Consider the following 25808-nt stretch of genomic DNA (forward strand, 5'->3'; position numbering starts at 1 on the left):
GGCTGGCAGGTATACCTTTCAATATTCTTTGATGGCTATTTCTGGTATCAGGAAATTCTACATATTCACTTAATTAGTATATTTTCGCATTAATGAGCGGAATTTCAGATCTACATGTACTAACGGTAGGCATTATTGGACAGCGTCAAAATTTTCGAGGGAGGAGGTGTCTCAACATAAACTATACTATTCCTGTCCATCACAAAATGTCCATGGTCCGCACAATCCCGACCCATTCCTTCTACTATACAAGTTGTGCTACACTGGATTTCTACAATCTGAAAGCAACACATCTGCTGAAAGAAAGTTGTCAATTTTTCCAGGATGCAGGTTTTATAGCATTATATTTACATTTCAGAATTCATCTCTATAAAATGTAATGATAGCCATTTCCCCCACGAATCATTTGAATGCATCGCAGTTGTGAACAGTGTGCGTACATGAATCTGATAACTCACAGGGGCATCTTATCCGTGCTGTTCTCGTTCACACATATTTCAATATTTACATGGAATGTATTTTATATGTGTGATAGAAAACAGAGTGGATAAGATGGCCCCTGTGATCTACTCAATAGCTGGGAATTTCAAGATAGAAGAGAGGAGATTATAAATATAATATCTACAAATTGTAACGATAGCCATTTCCTCATCGATTGTATTGCAGTTGTGAACAATGTGCAATTTAACACATATACTCACAGGTATGCATGTATATAAAAAATTATTATAGGCCTATGTGTGATAGAGAACAGAGCGGATAAGATGCCCCTGTGATCTGCTTTAATAGCTGGGAATTTCAAGAGATAAAATAGAATATAAATATTAAAAAAAAATAAAAATTCGTTTCTGAAAATGCATGAGGGTATGAGCTGCAACGCCTCAGGTCGGCGTACTTTTCATGAAGCGCTAATGCGCGACATGAATTTACCAACATATAGCGAAGCAGTCCATAACCTCAGGCATTTTCGAAACTGAAAATCATTTTTATAAGTATAGAAGCATTCTCTACCCAGAGTTCTGTGCGCTACGAACACTACACGTTTAAAGGGAAAGTAAACGAGAATGACCGTACTTTTATCATGCGATTATATTCTCACACGATTCCAAGCGTTGACAGAAGTGTAAGTGAAGCTTGCGTAACGCGCCCTCTAGTGATAGAATGGTATAGCAGCAGGGAAATAATTTGTTCATACTTCACAAAGTTTCATTCTTGATCGTCCCATCAAGACCTTTACACTAGGTAGTGACTGTCCCTTCAATAAGTACGTGAAATGTATGAATGAAAACTGTTATCCTTTTTTCTATTGGATAAATGTCTTTTTATCAGCTAATCATTTTCCACAAGTTTATACACATCAGAGCGTTTTACCCAGTCAATCAAACAATATCTTAATTTTTGATGTTTGTTTTTGTTTATTTCGTACATTTGCTTACCTACCATCACAGAATTGAGTACTAAGTTTAAGATTTTATCAAAATAAAGATTTCAGTTCTATTGAATATATAGCATTATATAGTAAACAATTTTTGTACGGGAAGACATTAATGTAATTTTACTTTATTCAGAGCCTCTGGATAGGTTTTCTAACACAAAGATTTAATAACTAAAGTTTATAAATCTTATTTTTTTTTTTACTGTCATTGAAATACATAGTAAATCACAATTTTGTAATAAAAAATTTTGACACCAAAACGAGAGCTAGTATTGCTTTAAAATCATTTATGGAGGCGAAATAAACTGGGACAGTAAACCATTCCTACGGTGTCTTATCGTGTCCCACATCAAGGTCCAATAATCTGTACTTGTTAAAAAAATTATGTTTTCTAAAACTCGATTTCAAAACAAATCTTCAGAAGGATACAAGTTTCCATGAGGCTCTTTTCAAACATTTAATTGCAAAATTACGGGACTGAAAGTACAAACTAATAGAATATAGGACAATTCTGGAATTAGGGGCAGATAACTCTAATGGGAAAATGGGGTTCACGCTGCATCATACATGTACCTTGTTGGATTAAATGTTTTAAAAACTATGTGAAACAAAGCATAAATTTCCTGTTTTATTACATACTGGTCAAGTATCAATTTGATATTAGCATACAAAATTTCTTTGCTACTCTACCGACTGTCTGTAAAATTCAAATTTCAAATTCAAAACACAATGAACACCTTTATAAAAAGCACTCACGTGTTTGTATATGTAAAGATATATAAACATTCACATACATGTACCTACATCTATTAATAGGCTTGGTTATATCAACTTTCAATTAACAAACATCTTTTAATGAGTTTGTACAGCATACACATTCACATATATTCTTTTCATAGCAGACATTCCAAGGTCGGAGAACTCGAAGGCGCTGAGGTTTAGATTTATAGACATAAAAGAGTCACCTGACTATTCTTCATGATTTACAACCTCGTGTACAAAAAACTACCATTTATCACTGAATTTACTCATTCTCCTGTCAAAACCAAGAAACATTTATGCAAAAAAAAATCATTTTGTTATTTTAAATGTACATAGAAATCAAAATTTTAATGAATGAGTGGCTACATATTCTTAAAAATGTTTGAAATATTATGTGCAACTTAAAAAAATAAAAATAAAATCTTTGCGAAGAGAATATGTGTCTGTAACACAGTCTCTCTATCTATAGTCTCGGTAGTCTCCCCGGTAACCCCCGCGACCCCTCCAATGACCTCGCTGGGATCGGTTGTCATGATGACCGTATCTATTATCATGGTGACCTTGCCGTCTGTCGTCATAGCGATTTCTGTCGTAATGGTGCCTGTCGTCATGGTGATGTCTGCTTTGGCCGTGCTGTCTGTAACTGTCCCTGTAAAATTTACAACAACCTGCTTACAATCTAAATCATATCTTCATCCCTAATAACAAGCCATAGGTCACAGAAGTGAATTAACTTCTTATCTAACTATGGAATTAATTAACTCCTTATCTAACTGTAGAATTAATTAACTGCTTAATATTTAACAGTGGGGTTAATGAGTTGCTTATCTAAGTGTATAATTAATCGCTTGTCTAACTGTGAAATTAATTAACTGCTTAATAGGTACCTGTGAGGTTAATTACTTGCTCAATCACTATGGAATCAAGAAAATGTTTATTTAACTGTGGAATTAATCAACTTCACCTACACTGTGGAGGGTGTGTTCCAGATAAGCACACCCTTAAACATTAGATATAGGACAACAGGTGTGAATTATGTTTAGATAATATAGTCCACTCTCCATTTGTGGTTCACCTGAGATTTACCTGAATTTCCGCAGAACATTGATCATCATCATTTTAACAAAAAGGGGTCAGGAAAAACCATGAAGAAATTATCAAATTATTAAAGGCAAAGAACTAATCGATAAGAAAAAACATACAAAAATGATCATAACAAGCACAACCACACACTGCTGATACAGCAGATGTGAACGCGAGGAAAATATTCACCAGAGGAAACCAAGCTCTTTCCCGCTTTCTACAAGGAGGAGCACAGGTTTTTTCCAGTCCAAGGATTTAAATCCATCACCGCCAAATGGTTCACCATGCAGTGGCAAATTCAGAAAATTTTCAAAGGGAGGGTCGGTGGGGGTTAAAGGGGGAAGGGGTGGGGGGACTATAGACCCCCCCCCCCAATGGTAAACAAGAGACCCAAAGGCCTTATCAGTCACCTGAAGTATTAGTTAAATGTATCACTAATCTTAAGGGCAGAGATAGACATTAATTTTTTTATCTTACTTCCCCTTTGGCCAAGTAAACGCGAACTTTTACTTGTTTAAATGGAAAACTTGGATGTCCGAATATTTTAAGACTGCAATACACCTATCAATAAGTAATTTTTATTATATCCCTCTTTCAATCGGTGAATAACTATGTTTTCCCTTCTCTAGAATAGTTTTCCAACAATACACCAGTGGATTATTTGCCCTGACATAAGTTACTTTATCAATATAGGATTAAACATTCTTTTTGAAGAATTTATCGATGTGTAAACTCCGGACATTTTACTCACAAACTGAATAAAAGTGCAAAGCACTTTTATGTTAAGTTTGTGAGTAAAATGTCCGGAGTTTACACATCGATAAATTCTTCAAACAGAATGTTTGATTCTTATAATTCCAATTCATTCACTTTATTAACAATTGCAAAAATTTTAATAGTTTCCCCGCACTATGCTATTTGTTTTCAGGCGCGTATGAATACATCGCATTTTTGGATTTATTGATGTGTAAACTCTTGTTCAGCTTTATTTTTGTCCAATGAAAACAATTGTAATAAATAACATTGGAATTATACTTATATGAAATTGATGAAAAAAATATCATTCAAAGTTATAGATCAGAAAATGACAACAATTGGTCATTGTAGGGGAATAGATCTTTTCACCGCAAAATAACGGACAAGGGACGTAACACAGGTGAAGTTATTTGATTCCAATGCTCAATCTACATGTATTATTTCAATTTTTAAAAAGTTTCAAATCTACAACAAATTAGTCTTTATTAAAAAAAAATTGATAAAATATCCACGGATGCTATCAATATTTTAAATTGTATTACCGGTAAGAAAATACAAAGTGCTGACAATAGCCGGCATGACTTTCTGATACATGGCACAGATCATACTGCTGTCAATCTCAATCAAACCCCAAAATTAGGATTGTCACGTTGCCTGAATCTTAAGTTTTCTTTTCAATTCCAATTTACTTTTATTTCAAAATTGCCTTTTTCTTTTATCGTCTTCTTTCTGAGCGTTTACCTCGCTAAAATCCTTAGAGTTAGAGCGATGGTCGTGGGGCCACCATTTTCTTACAAACATGACTAAGATAAGTCGTATGTCGGATAGTTTATGCTAATCGGAACAACTTACTGATACGCTAAAAATAAACTAATGATTCGGTAAAAGCTAAAATATACGGAATTAGACTTTACTTTCTAATATTCAACATTCATCAAGCTTAATATAAATTATCATGATAATCACATTTTCTACTGAAATAATCACTTGCCCCATCAGACAAGTGTGTATTGAGTTTCACATGTCCGAACTGGGTTTCCACTTGCCTCAAGCAATCAGACAACCATTAATGTCGATCCCTGAAGGGCTATGAAATCTAGAATGATTTTTCTTTCCTAGATTCTAATATTGAGCAGCAGTGTAAAACAAGATGTGTAAATGCTCTTGAAGATGCCTATACTGATGAAAAAGTTATATACACTATGTGACTATTTGGGATCCACCTTGGAATCAAAATGCTAGAGTAGCAAAACTCATAATTATGGGACATCCTTTTCTGCTTATGTATTTTTATCAGCAAAATTAAAGAAGAAGTCTCTCATATCATGAAGACAATAATTACTACTATTAGATTTGGCCCTACCCAGGAACCAAAACCCATACTCCTGGGATCATGAAATACAATTTTGGTAAAGGACTTCCTGCTCTTTCTAAATATCTATTTTGTTTCAATTTGGTATTAATAGCATTCAAGAAGATATTTATTTCAAAAATGTTTTACACATTAAAGTGGCTCACTACACCTAGAAATAGTTTCTCAAATCAGTATGAATTGATTTAATCATAAAAGATATGGTGATATACAATAAGTATATATGTCAAAAAGGCAGAAAATATGCAAATTTGGTTAAAAATATGATTTTCAAATATTTATTTCAACTAATATGAACAAAACACTATGGCGGATTTGAACTCGAGATCTGCGGTTCACCGGCGAAATGCTTTAACCACTGAGCTACGATGACAGACAACAAATCAATCAATACAAATAATTTCACAAAACATTTAAACCGCCATCTTGTGATGTAGTGTCATAAAAAGTATCTTTACCCCAGGGATCATGAAATTTACAACTTTGATATACACCTTTCTGTTTTATATGACTCTGCATTTAGTTCTTCTCACAAGTGTGCAATTATAAAGATGAGGATTTTCGAAAATTGGTCAATTTTGGGCTGTTTTACCCTGCCCCTTAGGCCCCGAGGGTGCAGAAGTCCTGAAATTTCAAATTTCAAACTAAATTAAAAATAAAACATACATGTACCAAATTAAAAAAAAAATTGGAATAGTAGTTAGTAAGAAGTTTAAAAAGTTTCCAATATTGATGCATGTCGGACGACGATGAGCACGACCATTTGCAATACTAGGTCACCTGAGTGACTCAGGTGACCTAACAAACTGTGGAAAATACCTCATTAATGGTTCTTGGATATACTGTAAGATAAATGAAAAAATAAACTGCATAAGTTTATCAATGGTTCTAAATCTTTACTTTTCTGCCAAGTATGATAAAGACTACAGCAATTAAGTCATTGTCATATCTGGACGTATTCCGATTTAGCACACATTTTTTTCCCGTGTGGATCCATGTTAGAATAGGTCCTCAGTACCCCTTGCTTGTTGTAAGAGGCAACTAAATTGGGTGGTCCTTTGGATGAGACCAAAAAAACTGAGGCCCGGTGTCACAGCAGGTGTGGTACGATAAAGATCCCTCCCTGTTCAAAGGCTGTAAGCGCCAAGCATAACCCTTCACCGGCAATGGTGACGTCTCCATACGAGTGAAAAATTCTCTCGAGGGGCATTAAACAATATACAGTCAATTAATCAAATGTGTGCAGAATTGGACATACATAAAACAGAAAGCACTGGTAACATTTCCTGAAACACTGTAAACTAACTTTTATTCATAACTACTTCTACTTCTAATTTGGTAACAAAAACAAAGTGAAATTAAATTCTTCCTGTTTTCATAGTCAAATCAAATTATCAAACTGGAAGCAGGATTGAAATCGACTAAAACCAGTCAGAATTTAATGTCTCTGGAAAGATGCAATTTGATTGGTTTATTTGACCTTTTTCTTTTATTAAAATTTACCGATCTTCATGGGGGTGTCTTTCCTGTCTGGTCCAGCCTCTGTCTCCTTGCGGTCTATCATACCGGTTATAGTTAGGGGATCTGTAATCTCTATTCTCTGAAGATCTGTTGTCACGGTGATGACTACTACCGTGACGACCCTCATCCGACCTTCTGTCACCATGCGAAGGCTGGAAACAGAATTTGAATTTAAATAACTTTGAAATCATTTGTTAGTCAATATTTGACCATACAAAGTTAAAAAAATATTATGAATAAAATTCAAATCAAAATTTTCATACAGAGCAACATGTCAGACCAGTCAGCTGTAATCAACCGCTATCAGAAAATTCTCCACTCTTTTATAATCTGACATTTAACTGCGAGATTCAAATACACTACAGTAACTATCCGTATAGTGTTCAATTCATAGAAAGAGCTTTTGTAGGTGAGAGTTTTGTAGTAGATCTGTTAGAAGTGTTATCTAAGAATGATATTGTCTTACACTTTGATGATGAGATTCGCTACTCCTTGTCGAGCTCTCTCTTCTCTGTTGTCTCTGACTGTCCTCTACTGGCTTTTCTCTCTTATCATCAGTATCACATGACTTTGTGACACCTTTTGTATCTCCAGCAGCAAAAGAGTCACTTCCTGTTGATGAAGATAGTTTCTGGTCCTCTTCTTTCTTTGCTATTGTTGTGATTTCACATTCTGGCGTATCTCCACCTGTCTCTTGTGGTTGCTGCTTGTCTTGGCATTTGGCGTCATCCATTACTGTTCTGTTGTCTGATCCCCTCTCTGCCTCGGTCCCATCACCCTCAACTTCCAGTTTGCTTCCTGTCCCAGTCCCACTGTCTTCACCTGTCTCAATTCCATCATCCTTCACCTCCAATCCTTCTCTGGTCTCAGTTTTATCTTCCTCAACCTCCATTCCGTCTTCCTCTTGGTTGTTTTCCTCTTCAGTAGCTGCAACCTCTCCCTCTTCAGCCGGTGCCTCTGAACTGCATTCCTCTTCACCCAGTGTCTCTGACCTGCGGTCCTCTTCAGTCGGTGTCTCTGACCTGCGGTCCTCTTCAGCCAGTGCCTCTGACCTGTGGTCCTCTTCGGTCGATGCCTCTGACTTTTTTTCCTTCTGGTCTTCTCTCTTAGACTCCTCTGTCTCTCCGGTCTCTGTTGAACCCAATACTCCATCATTTAATTCACTGCTGTCATCACCCTGGATGTCCTCATTGGATGTTTTCTCCATTTCACTCTCTATGTTCCTCTCAGAATCTTCTCCTTCAACTTCCATTTCCTCCATCACACTTTCAGCTCCTCCTTCATCCTCCTTCCTTTCACTCTCCATTAAATCCGATGAACCTTCCCCTTGTTCAGTCTCCAGCTGTGCACGATCTCTTGTCAGTTCAGGACATTTCTCTTGTTGTGTACACTCCTTCTCCAGCTCTTCCTCTTTCTCTCTCTCCTCCGTCATCACTAGGTCTTCGTCTTCCATAACATCAGAAATACCTGGAGTTGCAGTAACTGCGTCTGCTTGTGGTGACGGCACGGTGATTTTGTTGTTCATGTCCTCATCTGTTTCTTTCTCCGTTACTGCCTCGTCTGTCTCTTTGTCTGTTACTGCCTCCTCTTTCTCTGGTATCTCTCCCTCTGCCTCTTTCTCTGGTATCTCTCCCTCTGCCTCTTTCTCTGGTATCTCTCCCTCTGCCTCTTTCTCTGGTATCTCTCCCTCTGCTGCTTTCTCTGATAATGCCTCCTCCGTCTCTCTCTCTGGTATCGTTTCCTTCTTCTTGGCCAAATCGGACTCTGTCTTTTCCCTGTCATCACTAACATCTTTATTTTCGGACTGTACATCATGGCCACCCTCCTTAGTACTGGTTTCCATAACCACATCACTATCCAAGCCCTGTACAACTCCCTCACTAATCTGCCTGCTGTCTTCACCTCCTGTCTGTTCAGACAAGGCCTGATTACTTCCTGCTGTCATAACAGAGTTATCTCCCTTAGTTTCTGGTTTTTCTTCCTTTACCGAGATATTTTCAGTTCCAGTTTCCATGTCTTTGGGTTTCTTGGGAATTTTCAGCTCATTTGGTGGGTCCTGGGGTAGAAATGTGAAAACAGTTTGTTACTTATCAGACCTCTTTACTGTGTGTTAGACATGGTTATATCATCAGTACATAGCTTAACAATATTAGTACACACATACACACAATGCCACACTTGAGCTCAGTATTCAATATAACCTATGAAGCAAAGCAACACTCTCCATCATTACATTTTTATTTTTTGATGATTTAGATATCTAGTGTGTCTCCATCAACTCTCTAACCCCCATCCCTGTGTTAGATATCTGGTGTGTCTCCATCAACTCTCTAACCCTGTATTAGATATCTAGTGTGTCTCCATCAACTCTCTAACCCCCATCCCTGTGTTAGATATATAGCGTGTCTCCATCAACTCTCTAACCCCCATCCCTGTGTTAGATATATAGCGTGTCTCCATCAACTCTCTAACCCCCATCCCTGTATTAGATATCTGGTGTGTCTCCATCAACTCTCTAACCCCCATCCCTGTGTGAGATATTTAGTGTGTCTCCATCAACTCTCTAACCCCCATCCCTGTGTGAGATATTTAGTGTGTCTCCATCAACTCTCTAACCCCCATCCCTGTGTGAGATAACTAGTGTGTCTCCATCAACTCTCTAACCCCCATCCCTGTATTAGATATCTAGTGTGTCTTCATCAACTCTCTAACCCCCATCCCTGTAAGATTTGAAAGTCTGAGATAACAACAGTACAGCCTACATATTTCTTTTACAGAGTTAACAATCCAGGATTAATTTTCATTGGTGTATTCTTTCTGAATGTTTGCATCATATTCAGTTTATATTTCTGGTTTGGCATAGACTCCTCCTCCGACTCGCTGTTCGAAATATGTTACCTTGCCATTTTAACTTGCACGTATCATTTCACATGCTTTTTGTTTCGAAAAATCAGTATATAGGATAGCTTGAAGACTTCGGATGATTTATAAAAACGAAACTAAACCTCAGATCTAAATGGTGTAAATTAGGGAATTCGTTCAGAAATCATAATTTGAGAACTAATGATGTCTGGCTGGGAATATTGAGAACAAATTATGGCTCCCCTTGGAATATTGAGAACTAATGATATCTCCCTGGGAATATGGAAAACTATAAATTATGTCTCCCTGGGAATATAGAAAACTAATGATGTCTCCCTGGGAATATAGAAAACTAATGATGTCTCCCTGGGAATACTGAGAACTAATGATGTCTCCCTGGGAATATAGAAAACTAATGATGTCTCCCTGGGAATATTGAGAACTAATGATGGCTCCCCAGTAAAATAATGTACTAATGATATCTCCCCCTGAGAACTAATACTAAATCCCTATCTTTCAGTGATACAGAGAAAATTTACGGAATACTCCTCCCCCGGAACTTACCATGGACACTCCCAGGAAGACGGAAGCTTTGGAGGGAGTACTTTGGTCCTTGATTTTCACAGTCTTCCACTTCTCCGCCCCCTTCAGCTCCTGGGGTATCCCATCATTCACCTGCCTCTCATCTTCTTCAAGTGGTTTGGGTACGTCTTCTGAGGACTTCCAGATCAGTTCCGAGGGTTCTTTATTGGAGGATTCCTCGCTAGATTGACGGCGCTGGACTTCTGTAAAGACAGCAGACATGTGATCTTTAATACTGAACCAAAATTAAAAATGGGAAATTTATATGAACTCTACCAAAATCACATTGCAACTGGAAAAAAAAAAACAACAACCAATAACTAAAAACTGGTTTTGCTTAATTGAGCACATTTAACATGAATTGAACTGAATTTTTCATTTAATAAAAATTTCTATGCTCTTACCAATCTATGTGATTTCAGTTAGAACTAGAGGTTGAATCAAGATTTTTGCAAAGATGAAACAATTGAAACTTTCAGCACTACCATCTTTGTAAAACAAAAACCTTGAGAGTGGTGTTCTGTCCACTGCTGTTAGGGTTTCATGAAATGCTTTAGAGTTCATACCCGTGTGTTTTCAATATCATATTGTATTTCGTATATTAAGGAGGTATGCTACACCTGAGAAATTTGATATGGATGAAAAGTGGAGGATATGTACAACAATATTTTGAAGTTGAATAGTTTCAAATTTACTTTATTTAGTCAGAAAATGCAGTTTTAGTTGAAAGCAATCTGAGAAAAATTTAATACCCCTGCTGGACTCGAACACATGATCTACAGTTCAGCAGTCGACGTACTAACCTAGTGAGCTACTCAGCTAGGCGAAAAATTTGTAAATGAATAGACAAATATTGCTGATATTCACATTTTCATCCGTTTTAAAAGGAAGTCAGCCATTATGACGATGTAGAGTACCTCCTTACCATTCTACTTTCATCTCTTTCAGAAAATTCCCAGCCGTTAAAGAGAGAAATGCTATATTGATACACACATAGTTTACAACTGCAACACACTCATGAGGAAATGGCCATCATTACGAGTTGTCAAAAATATTGCAAATGTAAATATAACAGAATACATTATGGCCAGTAACTACATGTATAAGTAATTGGTTCAAACACATCAAATTTACTTTTATAGGTAATTGGATAGAAATGGTTGTTTTCAAGGACAAGTGAGAGATAAAAATAAAAGTTGACTTGTTTATGATGCCATTCTTACATGAAATATTATTTATATTAAGGCAGAGATGTTACAACATTGAAAAACAAATAAAATATTTTAACTCCTGAATACATCAAACCATACACAACAAGGAAGCAAACAAAGAACATACACAACCCTGGTTTTCTGCATACAAAACTCTACTGATGAAACAAAGCTTCAGTGCACAAGTCTGACAAAAAAATAAAAATGCACTGCACAAAAATTCACTAGACAGAGATTGAATAATGTGTAGAAAACTACTACAGACACCTGAATATATGCGAGAAATATCTTATTGCATAATCTAGCAAGAAGCACAAAATCGTGAAATAATATTACTCGCTTTTATTTAAAATATTGCTGAAATACATGTAAATAACGGCCACGTTCTCATAGCTTGATGTCTAAGAGACATTTTGCGATATTAAATACCTGCACATTGTAAGGAATCTACAAGATTTAGTAGATTTAGGCCAATTCAACTTAATTAGTAGATTATCATCCAGGGTCACCAAAAAGTATGGGGCGGGTGGGAGGATTTTATTTTTTAATTTTTATTTTCTGAGAAAAATATTAATGACAAACAAGTTGTTGTCAACATAAGTGCTTCATTTAATGCCAGGTCTATGCTTATTTCAGACGAATTCCAGGTTAAGCTTAATTTCAAACACAAAAAAATACCAAACTTCTTCAAGATTTACACCCGTAAGAATGCAAGAAACCATATTCTTCATGTGGCTTTTCACGTTGCTATACCGAAAATGTAAACAAGAAGTGTAAATACCTGAGTTGGCCATGAAAATTTTCTGGAAATCACAAGTTTTGCAAAATAAAAAAAAATCAGGGCGGGCCAATTTTTGAGGGGTGGGCGGGGATGATAATCTATCAATTAAGTTGAATTCGCTTTATATTGAAGCACAACTTAAACTGGAGAACAACTTATAATTGGAGTACAACTTAATGTGGTTGTGGCCAGATGATGTTTCATGCCTCTGCAATCCATTATGTAGAATAATTAATTTTATGTTTCATTGTTTTTTCAAAATTTTAAAAGAAGAATTTGAAAATGACTCAGTTTTACGGCCCGATAGTTAAGGAAAACTTCACAGAGAGCAAACTCAGTGCAATAAATACTTCCTTAGTATTGTGACTAATATTCAACTTCATTTCAAAGCTTGTAAGAATATCCTAAACTTTGAATGCTTAATTTCACCAATTCAAAAAATTGAAGTACCATCAATACTATATTTTACTTGTATCATACTCAGAAATGCACTATGTGCTAATGTTATACAGTGGTTCATCTATTTTCTTACATACATGTAAACCCCAAATTAATACGCAATTTCTGAGTTACCCAATAGTTCTTTCTCTTTGTGGAACTCTTACGCACAGTGAAACGCAAAACATACTATCGTCCACACGCGGTGGGTACAAATGCTTATCGTTGCCTTCATTTATTGCTTATAGGCCGATTATCAGACACCATGCAACCACCCATACTGCAGGGACACACAATATTTATAAAATTAGTATTTAATAATAAAATAGCTCAAACAAAGATTGATTATCACCATTTGTCTTTGGTTAAAATATCACTCACACAGAAGAGGGAATAAAAAATAATTTCATATTTAATTTAATGGCCTGATACTATTCTTGATATGGTCAGTTTAATGTATCCCAACAGCTAATATAAACAAAATTTACACTTTCATTACTTTTATCCGTATGTATTTACATAGCTAGTCTATAATACATGTACATCTTGTACCCACCGAAGCGTTCATTAGAACACTGAACGTACCTCCATCACAGAAGAGCTGATATCTCGGAAGTTGCGTATTACATGTTATACAATTTTGTACAGGTAAATCCTGTTCGATCATTAGGGAGAGAGCTTATATATGCTAAGCCTGCTGCTGCCCAATCCCATCAAATTATTTGAATTAATATTGTTTAAATAAAAAAATTCAGTGTAAGGTGGCTGTCACTTGTAAAAAGTCCTGACAAACTTCACAGTCTTAGTCTAATATGCTGCATCAAACAACTTCTAGCTTGAATTAACACTATATGAGGGGGTTGTTGAACACATACCCTGCATGTACACTTTCAGGAAACAGAAAAAAAATATGACATTTATGAAAAACGAGATGAGAAACAAAATCCCAACAACCTTAGATTATGATGTATCATCCTGTCTATCATAAGAGTACAAGCTTGAGAATTGTAGAAGAGTTAGCAAGAGAAACCATGTGGGACGGAAAGACAGGTGTAAAGTATTTTATAAAAAACAGTCTGATACACCTAAAAATTTTCGTGATGATACAATGAAAATTAGATACATTATTCAGCAACTCGTGATTTCCACATTAAAAACCCCACTCGAGTCCATCTACATTCCAGTCCATCTACACTCCACTTTATCTACAGCAACTCGTGATTTCCGCAAGAAAAAAATACTTGAATTCATCTACCCCTTATGGTATTTTCCCTCTTTATCTGACCAGAAAAATGTGCAACTCACAATTAACTGCTATTAAGTTTTCTTGTCAAAAATATTTTTCCCCTCTATTTTAAAGTACAAAGTTAAACAAGGCCTGGATTTCTCAAAACAATCTCAAGTCAAAACAATAGTGATTTAGTTAAAAAATGAGGTCACTGTGACCTACCTTTAGGCTGTAATTGCATCAACTGACAAGATCCTTGGTTACACAATGAGCAAGATACAAACCACACACAGCTTCACTAAGCATAGTCATTGGTTTAAAAAATTAGGTCACCATGACCTTCCTTTTGCAGCACCATAGCATCAAGATGTGTCAACTTCCCAAGTTTGATTATCTTAGTCCTCACAGTGTGAAAGAAAAGACCCAGAAACAACCACCATAGCATCAAGATGTGTCAACTTCCCAAGTTTGATTATCTTAGTCCTCACAGTGTGAAAGAAAAGACCCAGAAACAATTTCGATATGGATTGTGGAAAATATTCTAAAAGTAGGTCACCATGACCTACTTTCAAATCACAACACACCTTCCATTTAAGACACAGCAGCAGACCAGGATTGATGGAGCCAGGCCTTACAATGTTTAAGATATGATTCAGACAAAATTTAGATATGTAGAGCCATAAAATTATGGGAGGCCACAATGATCTATATTTGGGTCACAACACAGCTACAGCTTGAGCTGGATATTAGGTTACTGTAAAAGTGGTTATTTTCATGTAGGGAGAATTTACACTAATTACGCAGTCACATTATATGTCATAAGTATGTAAATTTCCCCCCCATGCGTATTGTTATGAATATTTGATATAATATATATCATATCCAGTTATCACATATATCCACCCCCCCCCCCCCCCCCCCCCCCCCCAAGTACTGCTGGACATGGAAAAACCCATACATAACCCCCAGCATAAATAACGACTTTTTCAGTACACATTTACTGGGTGAAAATATTATTAAAAGAAATGTCTCAATTGTTTGAAAAGATCTGTTTGCATAGCTTTGTAGGACACCAACCCTGTCAGCAGGCATTGCATTGTTAAGGTGGGACTGTAAAAAACATTAATGCATAACAAACGATGCATCAGCTGAGCAGGTCTGATAGTCCGAGGCCTCACACAGTATGAAAGACACGATCCAGGTAAAAAACAAATAAACAGACACACAAACACACGAACAAGCTTATACCATAACACAGCCCCAGGCAGGCGTAGTGTTAAAAAATAGCTATATTACTACAGCTAGTGCGTCTCAATGCAAGATGTCACAAGCTGTTCAAATTTGCAAATAAAACAAGAAAATAAAAGCAGGAACTGAAGATGTCACAGCCAATTCTCACCACTGTTGAGACTACCTCGATCTTCTGAGAGCAGGGAAAACAAGACAGGATGAAAGGAAAAAGTCAACAAGTCATTAATTAACAAGGCACAATCAAATCTGCACCATATTATGAATATAAGATGTAAATTCACCATTTGTACATTGAAGGCATACATGTACATGTACTGTATACACGGTTATACCCCCCCCCCCCCCTTCCCAGTTATTTTCACCTTACTGCACTAGGAGATGGTTTTTACCCAATTCTCATTTTGTGCAGACACAGTTGTGTGACAAGAAAGAGAAGAGAAAAATCAGTTTTATTGAGTCTTTCATTCACCCACTGATGACGAGGGTGAAAATTAACGGTGGTAGGGGGTGGGATATTTTCCCCTGTATACAGTATTCTATAAATATCCACATTTTTTTCGTTCTGTATGCGTAAACAGTTAGGAAAGAAAGGTTTGTCTTAGTAAAAATTTTAAATAAAGAAGAAGAGGTCACATGACCATCCAATTTTTCATTCAGTATTTATACTCCACATGTTTCTGACTGCAACTGTATCCTGAGAAGTCGAAAGTCAATTGAAAATAGAAAAAAAAAATTATGGGATGAATATATGTATCTTGCCATTCAGCTCTTGTGAGCCGTGCTGGCTTCCAATGGAAATGAACAGTATTCTTTTGATCTCATGTATTAGTATCAATTTGTGAAAATATTGACAATCTTGTCAAATTTTAAAAGTTGAAAAATAATAAGTAAACATTATAAACCTGTCTAATGTAAAGAAACTCTCTCTGTTACCCCCCCCCCCCTCTCTCCCTTCTCACAGCGGGATTTACTTACTGGTTGTGACATTTTTCTTCTTCACTAAGCCCAGTACGTCAAGCAGCGATGCCCCGGGTTTGTGTCGGGGGTCCTCATCTTTGTAAGCTGTGTAAACAACATACATTAATGTAGAAATAAATATATCCTCTTACACCTAATATCACTGGGGGAAAAAAAAAAAAAATGAATCAAACAGTCAATGCAATATGGTCAATCAGGCAATCAAAAAAATGTATTCATTTCTAAAATTCAACCATCATAACCATAAATTTCTAAGTTATTTTAAAAAAATCTTTTTTAATGAAATATTAGGTTTTGCTCTAAAAAGAAAATGAAAAACTCTATATACATGTATATTGTATCTTATTAATTATTTTCTAAAGTTCGGAATCAGAATTTCGCTAAATTATTAACACTACAATTACATACAAACCAATTTCTTGAAAAGTTCCCAATTTTTTGTTTCATTAAAATGACCAGTTAAATGCTCATTACACCAACAGAATCGTTAATTCCTGAATATTCTGCCCAGTTTAGCTGCATTTGATACGAGATCATATCCTCACCTTCGACCTCTCTGACGACTGACACTGGTTTGGTGCTGTAACACGACCTCTTTGTGCAATACACCAGATGATTAGCTGTAAACCAATGAAAAATTGCATAAAGTAGTCAATCATGATTTAAAACAACACACAAGTATCAATTAATCTCAATTCAGGACAAAAACCCCCATATGTCCCTGCTTTCTTTTAACTTGGAGACTTAAGGCAAGAGGGCATAGTCTTAAAAGAGCTTTTTTAATCTTTTCGTTTTGGTTTCCCCTTTATACATGTATTTCATATAAAATTAGGGCTGTTCCAGAAATGATCAAATGGGGGGTCGGGCGGCAAATGATATTTTTTTGTGTGGGTGGTAGTATTTTTTCATATTTTAATTGGTCCGTGGTTGGACTGTTAAAAAAATATTTATTATGGGTAGTGGGTAGTTTCTATTGTTTTATTTTGTGCCACGTGGGTGTTGAGTTTTCAGAATATTTTTATTGTCGCTCATGTCGTGTTGGTTACAAAACGTCGGAGGGAAAATTGAAAACGTGCTTTCGAAATCGGAAGTAACATAGAACTATTCAAGTTGTCGCTCTTTGCAGCGCATAACTTTCCATTACGGCACTCTTCAAATTAGAGGCGCGTTTAGTAGGGTCCCTTTGGACGTGATGGCGGCAAACTCTGTTCTGTAGATTATTACAGTTTACAGTGCATCGATTTTGGGAATATTTTGAAACCAATAGGTATTCCGTTTTCTAATAAAAATAGGCAAACCTTAGTTGATTTATACGAGGGTACCGATGCGTTATATTTATCAGTCGGTGTGATGGTGATATAGAGGCCTCCGGGCGCGGGCTCCATTAGAAGACGAACGATTCGTGGAAAAACATATCCATACCCATTTCATGATAATAGCATGATGCTGCATCGTTTAGACTCCCAATCTTTCCAACATTCCCGCCATAGATGCCTTTGATTGTTGATGTGACATCGTTTCTTCAGAACTACTGTGATACAACGTCGCACAGGCATTACCGCGTCATTGACTAGAATGTTTGTCCCGAAAACCTCGAGAGATTTGTACTGTTTTCATTTTTAAAAATATTTTTGTGGTGGGTCTGGTTAGTTTTTTTTTTTTATTAGATGGGTCATTGTAAAATGAGTTTATTAATTTGATGGGTCATGGGGTAATTTTTTTTATTTTTTTTTATGGGTGCTTGGTATATACAAAAGGTGCCTCCCGACCCCCCCATGTATTTATTTCTGGAATAGCCCTTATCTTTTAAAGAAAATCTCCCAAAGCTATTTTTAAAAATTAAATTTTGATGAAATGAAAATTACAAATCTGTTCAACGCATACCTTAATAATTCAATAATTCTATCACCACTTATTGCACAAATATGTAATTTGAACACAACAGTATCTGTTCTTTACATAAGGATATGAAATTTTTTAAACACACAATTCAACTTTTTTGATTATATACTTACATATCGAAAAAAAGTTTACCATAAGATATTCATAAAATCAAAAAAATGGTGTTCATTTCATCAAAATTGAAAACAAGATGGTTTTTATATAAAGTTTTTTTTTTTTTTTTTCTTGCACTCGCTCTTTGGGAAGACTGTTCATGTACAAAATGGTATTTAACTGCAACTACGATACAAATGACACTGCAATTTTGACACGGTTTTCTCCATTACAGAACTTACCAATTTTATTTCCATAGCGACTCCCAAATCCACACAGACAGTGCATGGGCTCTTTCATTGGTCGTTCCCATGGTATGTTCAGATTGAGGCTGGTCATCTGACCCGAATGGAATCCCATCATGTGATTAGCGTAGGCTATACTACAACTGGTGGCAAACCGACACATGGAACACTCAATGTGCTTCCTGCAACACAAAGACAGCTGGTTAGGGCTATTCCAGAAATAAATACATGGGGGGGGGGGGGGGGGGGGGGGGGTCGGGAGGCGCCTTTTGTATATACCAAGCACCCATAAAAAAAAAATAAAAAATTACCCCATGACCCATCAAATTGATAAACTCATTTTACAATGACCCATCTAATTAAAAAAAAACAACTAACCAGCCCTTACTACAGCAGGTTGCAAATAGAGACACAAAACATTCTATGTTATGTAATCTTAATCACCTGAGTATGTTTTGCACCAAGTTTGGTTGAAATTGGCCTAGTAGTTCTTGAGAATTTGAAAATATGATAAGATGGACAAAGAAAAGGCAAATATTTCACAGGAGAAACTCAGCTGAGTCCAATATTCTACACACATCACAGGACACTGTGTCCTATTCACCTGAAGTTGTCAAATTTAACAAAAGAGGTCAAATTTACCCGATAAAGGTCAGATTTACCTGAAGTGGTCAACTGTACACAATTTACCTTATAGTTTTCAGAGGTACCCACAACTTACCTGAAGATGTTAGGTGTAAACACAATTTACTTGAAGTGGTCAGGTGTAAACACAATTTACCTGAAGTGGTCGGGGGTACCCATTATCGTCTTGCACTCAACACAGTTGTTGTAATTAACAGCGTATGGGAATCTTGTCCCTCCGAAGTCAAGCACTTTACTGACCGCTGGGGCATTCAGTGACTTCACAGCCTGCTTGCTGGACAGGCCAGACTCCTGAACCTTGATCATCATGTCCTGCTCAAACATACGACTGGAATCTGCAGAAGAATGAGAGCTACTTCAGTTCTATGTATTTATATGTGTGGTAGCATTTCTAAAAGTAATTCTGCACAACGAAAAGGTTCAGTACTTAGTTTGGCATGTATACTACTTAAAATCACACATCATTGCTTCATAACTGGCAAGACATATAAATTGTCACATCGAATTTACTGTACAATATTACTACACATGCTTTCAAAGTTTACGATTTCGTTATTTTGCTTCATTCTTTAATTTTCTTTTTTAGACATCCAATATGATTTTTATCAATTATGTAAACATAGAATTTTTTTTAAAAATGTGACTCAAAGCATTATTGCTATGGCAACATATCCTGAAAATCTGTATTGTGACATCGTCCAGACCCATCATATGACACGGAAAGGCAGATTATGATTGATTTATAATAATGATTGGTTTTTATATAGCACTTTCCCAGCGTATGCTGTTCAAAATGCTTTACAATACATTATTACCCCGGAAGACCTTATATCAATCTAGAACTTTCTCAGCTTCCTGTGAAGCATACAGTGCAAGCTGCCGTTACAGGTGCTAGAGCACTAACATTCTAACAATACCTTTCACTGTCTATAGCCAAGTACCCCTTTTACACTTGGGTGGAGTGAGGAAATTCGTGTAAAGCGCCTTTCCCAAGGACACAACGTCCGCCCTGCCGTGGCCAGGATTCGAACCCATGACCTTTCGGTCGAGAGTCTGACAGCCTAACCACTAGGCCACCGACACCACTTACATTAACAGATTAACATTCAATATGATACGAATTGGTACAATGAGTACCGATCATCCAATCACATTGTGTGCTTCAGTCAAAATGAAATTTATTCTTATACAAAACAAATGATTGTAATTCTTAGCACCTGCAAAGACTAAAATCACAAAAACCTTTCTGTCAAAAATTTGCTATATTAAATTTCCCACAAAAATTTCCCTCTTGACAGAGAACACGTACCTATGCCTTTTTGATTTGCGACATGGTCCCTCTTTTTGTGTGTTTTACAATCGGCGGGGTTGACGAACGTCAATCGACAGTAGGTACACTTCTTGCTGTTGGACTTGGACTGATGTTTGAGAAGATGCCCGTAGTACGTCTGGGTCTGTCCCCACCCCTGGGACACAAACTTGACCGCGAACACCTTCAGGCAGTACAGACACAGGATGTGTTGAGAACTGTCGTGTTTCTGAAACCGAATTAGTCAGGCTGAGTGTCTTCTTACAGAGAAGCACTATCAAAGTTAAGTCTTTCAGCGAAATTCATATTCAGTGCTATCTGATCCATAAGCCTGTGTACTAAATATAAATCAACATACCCTATTTGATGTTTGCAGAACTATACTTAGTATGGGAAAAGCTCAAAATTGTAATTGTACCAATTTACATGCAAGTTTTGCTGTACATCTATCTTACTCAAAAGTATCAATGACACAGTATCACATTTAATATTTATGTACAAAAGAGCTTACTAAAATATTCATCTTGAGACCATCCCTGCACTATCTTACTAAAATATTCATCTTGAGGCCATTCCTGTACTAGTTAACTGAAATATTCATCTTGAGACCATCCCTGTACTAGCTACTTTACAAGTGGTTATTTAAGCGTGGGAGAAATTTGCACTGATTACGCAGTCACCTAATAAGCGTGTTGACTATAAATAGTTAATATAACATATATTTTATTAATTTACGATGAATTTTTCCCCCCGGGGTAAGGTTGGCCATGGAAAAACTGACAGTAAATTTACCAGCCCATTTCCCATGATAGCAGACATCCACAATGAGTATCCAAATCTATCTAAATCTCACATTGAATCCTACAACCTGGAAGAAAAGTTTTGCCAGAGAATAGAAGATGGAGGCCTTTCTACTTTCAGTTTACCTTTTTGAAGTGGTCGACGACGTCACTGTACATCGAGGACCTGAATTTACAAAGCTGACAGATGTAAGGCATTTCACAGGCATTGTGGTTTACTCTCATGTGGGTCATCAGAGCCTGTCTGGACTGGTGATCTCGCTCACAAATGCGACACATCAGTACGTTCACATTGTTCATATGTACCTACAATATAGCATGCTCACATTGTTCATATGTACCTACAATATAGCATGTTCACATTGTTCATATGTACTTACAATATAGCATGCTCACATTGTTCATATGTACCTACAATATAGCATGCTCACATTGTTCATATGTACCTACAATATAGCATGCTCACATTGTTCATATGTACCTACAATATAGCAATTTCAAAATATATAAATACCCACTGTGTATATAAACAGAACAGATAGAAATGTATTGTTACTTACAAGGCATAGACCTGACACAGCACACACACTTTGTATGTACAGCTGTACCACAATGTATACAAAGATTTATATTTATATTACATATCGCATTTTCCTCTATGAACCAACTAATTTCAGCACATGACACAATCCATTCATATTGACTATGAACGGATTATGAACTAGTTTAAAGCGCGCGACTGAGAAAGTGTAATGATTTGAAAAAATACAACATTTCTTCCAAAGATCTCGCAAAGTCACACCCTGGATTAATATTGTGGTCTTATGTGGATCATCACCCCAATCTTGTGATCTCCTAGCTCCATAATACAGTGCACCGTGCAATGTTAACATTAAAAGGCAGGACAAAGTGTGACATCATGTCTATGTTTTGACGTATGTCACGATACGACTGTGACATTGGTGGACCTTAGGAGTTTGTTTTATCCAACAAAATATTTCCTGACTTATTCAAGCAATGTAAACAAATGGTGATTTAGTAAATGAATATAAATATAAGAAATGAACAGCATTTTTGAGCTGTTCATGGTCAATATGAACGAAATTGGATTTGAGGCAAACTCAAATCCAAATCTGTTCATACTGACTATGAACAGCTCAAAAGTGCTGTTCATTTCTTAAATGTTATCTCTCTAATCTTAATGTGTAGTATAGAAGATATCTAAATGTGTTGTATAGAAGATATCTAAATGTGTTTTACAACAGATATCTAAATGTGTTTTGTAAAATCCTTGTCTTTTTGTCTTAATTTGTTTTTCTTTTCTAAATGAATTTCTGAAATCAGTGTACTATGTAAGTACAATTTTAATGTTAATCTTAAGAAATGATCTTATTCTGTTTTACATATGTCTGAATAAAAGCATTCATTTATTTCAAACAACAGTACATATACGGAAATCATAAAGGTGAAATTCTTAAATTTTCACTATGCCAATAAAATCTTACCCCCCCCCCCCCAACCGAAACCTCACCCTTAAATGAGCAAGATCCCTCTCTCTCTGCTTCATTGAATTTATCACATATATATTCATAGATGAATGCAGTTCAAGAAATGCTCTTTAGCTAATAAAACTTCAAATTATTAGACAATTTAGCAAATGTATTTGAAGCGGAATTTCAGTGTCTCACTTTACACATGAAGTGACCCGGATTCTTTTCCAGTGTCCATTTTACCTTCTCTACATGAGTCTGCATCTCGAACGGCGTATCAAACTGTCTGTAACAGTGTTTACACTGCGTCAGGTCACTGAGATCAATATTCTGCTGTTTGCTGGAGTCGATATGTCCTTGAATATGCATCATGGCCTTGATGTTGTTATACAACATTTTATTGCAATACCAACACTGTAAAGATTGAACATCACATCACAATATAATCAAAGGTCTGAAAGTATTGAGTAATCCGTCATCTACATTTTTGAGATATTTTTTGATTCAGACTTTGTAATTTGTCAATGAAGTCCTATAATATCCTAAAATATGATGAAGAAATTCTGTAAGACCATACACAGTCCCACTAACATCTGCTCTAAATATTTTCAAAAAAAAAAAAAAATTAAAAAGATTTACAAGATAAAAACTGGCATATAGACTTCTCATGCTTCTCACTAGAGATCTACAACATGGTCATTGGCTTCAATTAACTTTGCCATGAAAGAGAATTTACTTAAAATAGCCATACTATTTTCAGACACTGACCTTGAACCTGAATTCGTTCTTCTCTTCATTGTATGTGGGATCTCCCTCACTCTTTCCATAGTAAAATTCATCCAGTGGAACCCAGTTCACTATGGATAAAACATACATGATTGTGTTATATTAGCAAACTTTCCCCAAAACTAACACTTATGCAGTCTGAGAAGAAAAAACGTCATAGCTACTGTCAGCTTGGTCACACAAATTACTTTTTCATCTCATAGGAGGAAGCTTTTTCACGAAATATTTCTACACGAGACCTGAATTAAGCAAACATTTACTGAAATCATGTCTCTATTTACAAGTACTGAGATCTTCATCATTTACAGACAAAAGATGAGTAAATGGATTAAATCCTGTGGATATTAACACTGCATGTAGCTTAGCTGTGTCAAAAAAAAAGGTTCATCCTTATTGAATTTTAACATTTATATTTCTGGCCAAAAATTAAAACATTTTTTTTTCAACCCATAAGTCTGAATGTTTGGTCACGAAGGCAATAAAAACCTACCTGCATTTATGCCTTACTACTAGAGCTTTCATTTGCTTTTGGATTTTTACTGCTTTTGTCCATTCTTGTGTTAAACAGTTTTGATCTCAAATTTTTATCTGCTTCTAAATTTGTAGTACTTCACTTACAACTGGTGACTACTCAATATGAGTGAAAAATTCTCAACGGGACATAAAACAAACAAATATTCCTGTGACTGGCATTGTCCTCATAGATTTATCTTCCCTACCCATCTTTATTATGTTTTATTAAGGATTATTCAGGATTTTTGCCTCATATTTTCATCTTTACTGTCCGTTTTCACCCTCTCGTGTTTAAGACTGTATATAATTACCTTCACTGTCTGCCTCCACTCTCTCGTGTTTAAGACTGCATATAATTACCTTCACTGTCTGCCTCCACTCTCTTGCGCTTTGGACTTATGTCCTCTGGCTGCAGCTGTGCTGACCTCTTGACCCCAATACCGAACGTCCCCTGTACCGGCGTGAGATGTTGGAGTGTTTGTACATTGCCTGTTAATGTTCACAAAAGAAAATGCATTTATAAATAGTACTGTCATGATTTTTACTCAATATACAGTAAATTATGTACCATCTGACATTCTCTGGAAAACATAGTTCTTCTAAGATTGAACAGTGTAAAGAACTCAAGCAGCTAGGTGTGACAATAGGATATAATTGCTTCATTTGAACTTTGGTTTCATTTCAACTTCGGAATCTCGAACACTGACATCTCGAATACCATGGACATGTCGAAGTGATGTGGAAGTCCCAACCACTTATTCTTTTAGCATTTTTATCTTTGATATCTCAAATCCTCGGATATATTGAAGTTTTTTCTCGGTCCCATCAAGTTAGAGATAAGAAGGTTTGACTGTATTTAAAAGACCAAGGATGTAAAAAATACATTTGGTGCAAATAGAAAAACAAATTACTTTGGTAATTTTGTTTTCCTGAATCAGTTGTGAAGAGAATTAAATTACATTAAATTTTTAAACACATCAAAGTTAAAGGTGAGTCATATAAAGAATCACAGCAATATTACATGTAGCTAGTTTTAAACCTGAAAAATTTACTTTGATGTAAAAATGTGCCATTACGAGTTTTACAAATAATTTTAACCTTAGTCAGTAGTAAAAACTTAATTAAGATTTCATCGAAATAAAAGATTTCGGTTCTATTGAATATAGAGAATCATACATAAATCAATTTGTAGGGGAAGACAGTAATTTTTCTTCATTCGGAGTCCCTGAGTAGGTTTTCTAACACAAATATTAAAAACAATTTATATTCATTTGTACCTTACCCTTTTCCGTCATTAAAATAGTAAACCACAAATTTACCAAAAAAATTTCGACACCAAAATGACAGCTAATATCGCTTAAATAAAACATTACTAAGCCACACTAAGGATAATTATTTGTTCATCAATGAATGCCTTTGTGAAAAAAAATATCATTTTTTAGTCCAAGGGTAATAATTCTGGTGAAAGCAAGTCAAAATACTACAAAGTGAAATTTATTATATTGGACATCACGCTTTGAGGATTTTTCACCAAAAATCTCTGTAAGTTATCATTGTAAAGGTACACACTAAAAATCTAATTATCAATTAAAAAAACATCTGAATAAAAATCTGATAATGAACACCAGAATAAAAATCCATAAAACAGTAAAAAATTAGAAATCTTCAAAATCAAATAACAATAACTTGGGTGAAAATAGGTCAAGTGACATAGTTCTATTCACACAGTTTTCTCCATAATACTGTTAGCAACTAAAAATGAAGC

At 35.8% G+C, this 25808-nt stretch overlaps 1 protein-coding gene and 1 long non-coding RNA gene across 6 annotated transcripts in view; one reads left to right on the plus strand and one right to left on the minus strand.

Moving 5' to 3' along the window:
- The first annotated feature begins 525 nt into the window (after positions 1 to 525).
- On the plus strand, positions 526 to 10776 carry LOC130049030 (uncharacterized). The gene is made up of 2 exons (XR_008797555.1): positions 526 to 703; positions 10312 to 10776. It is a non-coding gene; the product is annotated as an uncharacterized LOC130049030 (long non-coding RNA).
- The window catches only part of LOC125661824 (uncharacterized), a 36246-nt gene continuing 12488 nt past the window's right edge, over positions 2051 to 25808 (minus strand). For 2 of the 5 annotated variants that reach the window (XM_056145984.1, XM_056145985.1), the window contains exons 8-21: positions 24404 to 24532; positions 23513 to 23601; positions 22988 to 23158; positions 21381 to 21560; positions 20455 to 20683; positions 19282 to 19480; positions 18498 to 18682; positions 16806 to 16880; positions 16258 to 16344; positions 15431 to 15454; positions 10356 to 10576; positions 7396 to 8985; positions 6912 to 7081; positions 2051 to 2846 (exon numbers count right to left, since the gene is read on the minus strand). In XM_056145984.1, the coding sequence (XP_056001959.1) occupies positions 2657 to 2846; positions 6912 to 7081; positions 7396 to 8985; positions 10356 to 10576; positions 15431 to 15454; positions 16258 to 16344; positions 16806 to 16880; positions 18498 to 18682; positions 19282 to 19480; positions 20455 to 20683; positions 21381 to 21560; positions 22988 to 23158; positions 23513 to 23601; positions 24404 to 24532 (3539 nt within the window). In that variant the 3' untranslated portion in view covers positions 2051 to 2656. Of the gene's footprint in view, positions 2847 to 6227; positions 6251 to 6911; positions 7082 to 7395; positions 8986 to 10355; positions 10577 to 15430; positions 15455 to 16257; positions 16345 to 16805; positions 16881 to 18497; positions 18683 to 19281; positions 19481 to 20454; positions 20684 to 21380; positions 21561 to 22987; positions 23159 to 23512; positions 23602 to 24403; positions 24533 to 25808 lie in introns of all 5 variants that reach the window. The other 3 variants (XM_056145986.1, XM_056145989.1, XM_056145988.1) reach the window with 2 other exon arrangements.

Source organism: Ostrea edulis, chromosome 8 (assembly GCF_947568905.1).
Source record: "Ostrea edulis chromosome 8, xbOstEdul1.1, whole genome shotgun sequence".
NCBI lineage: Eukaryota > Metazoa > Mollusca > Bivalvia > Ostreida > Ostreidae > Ostrea > Ostrea edulis.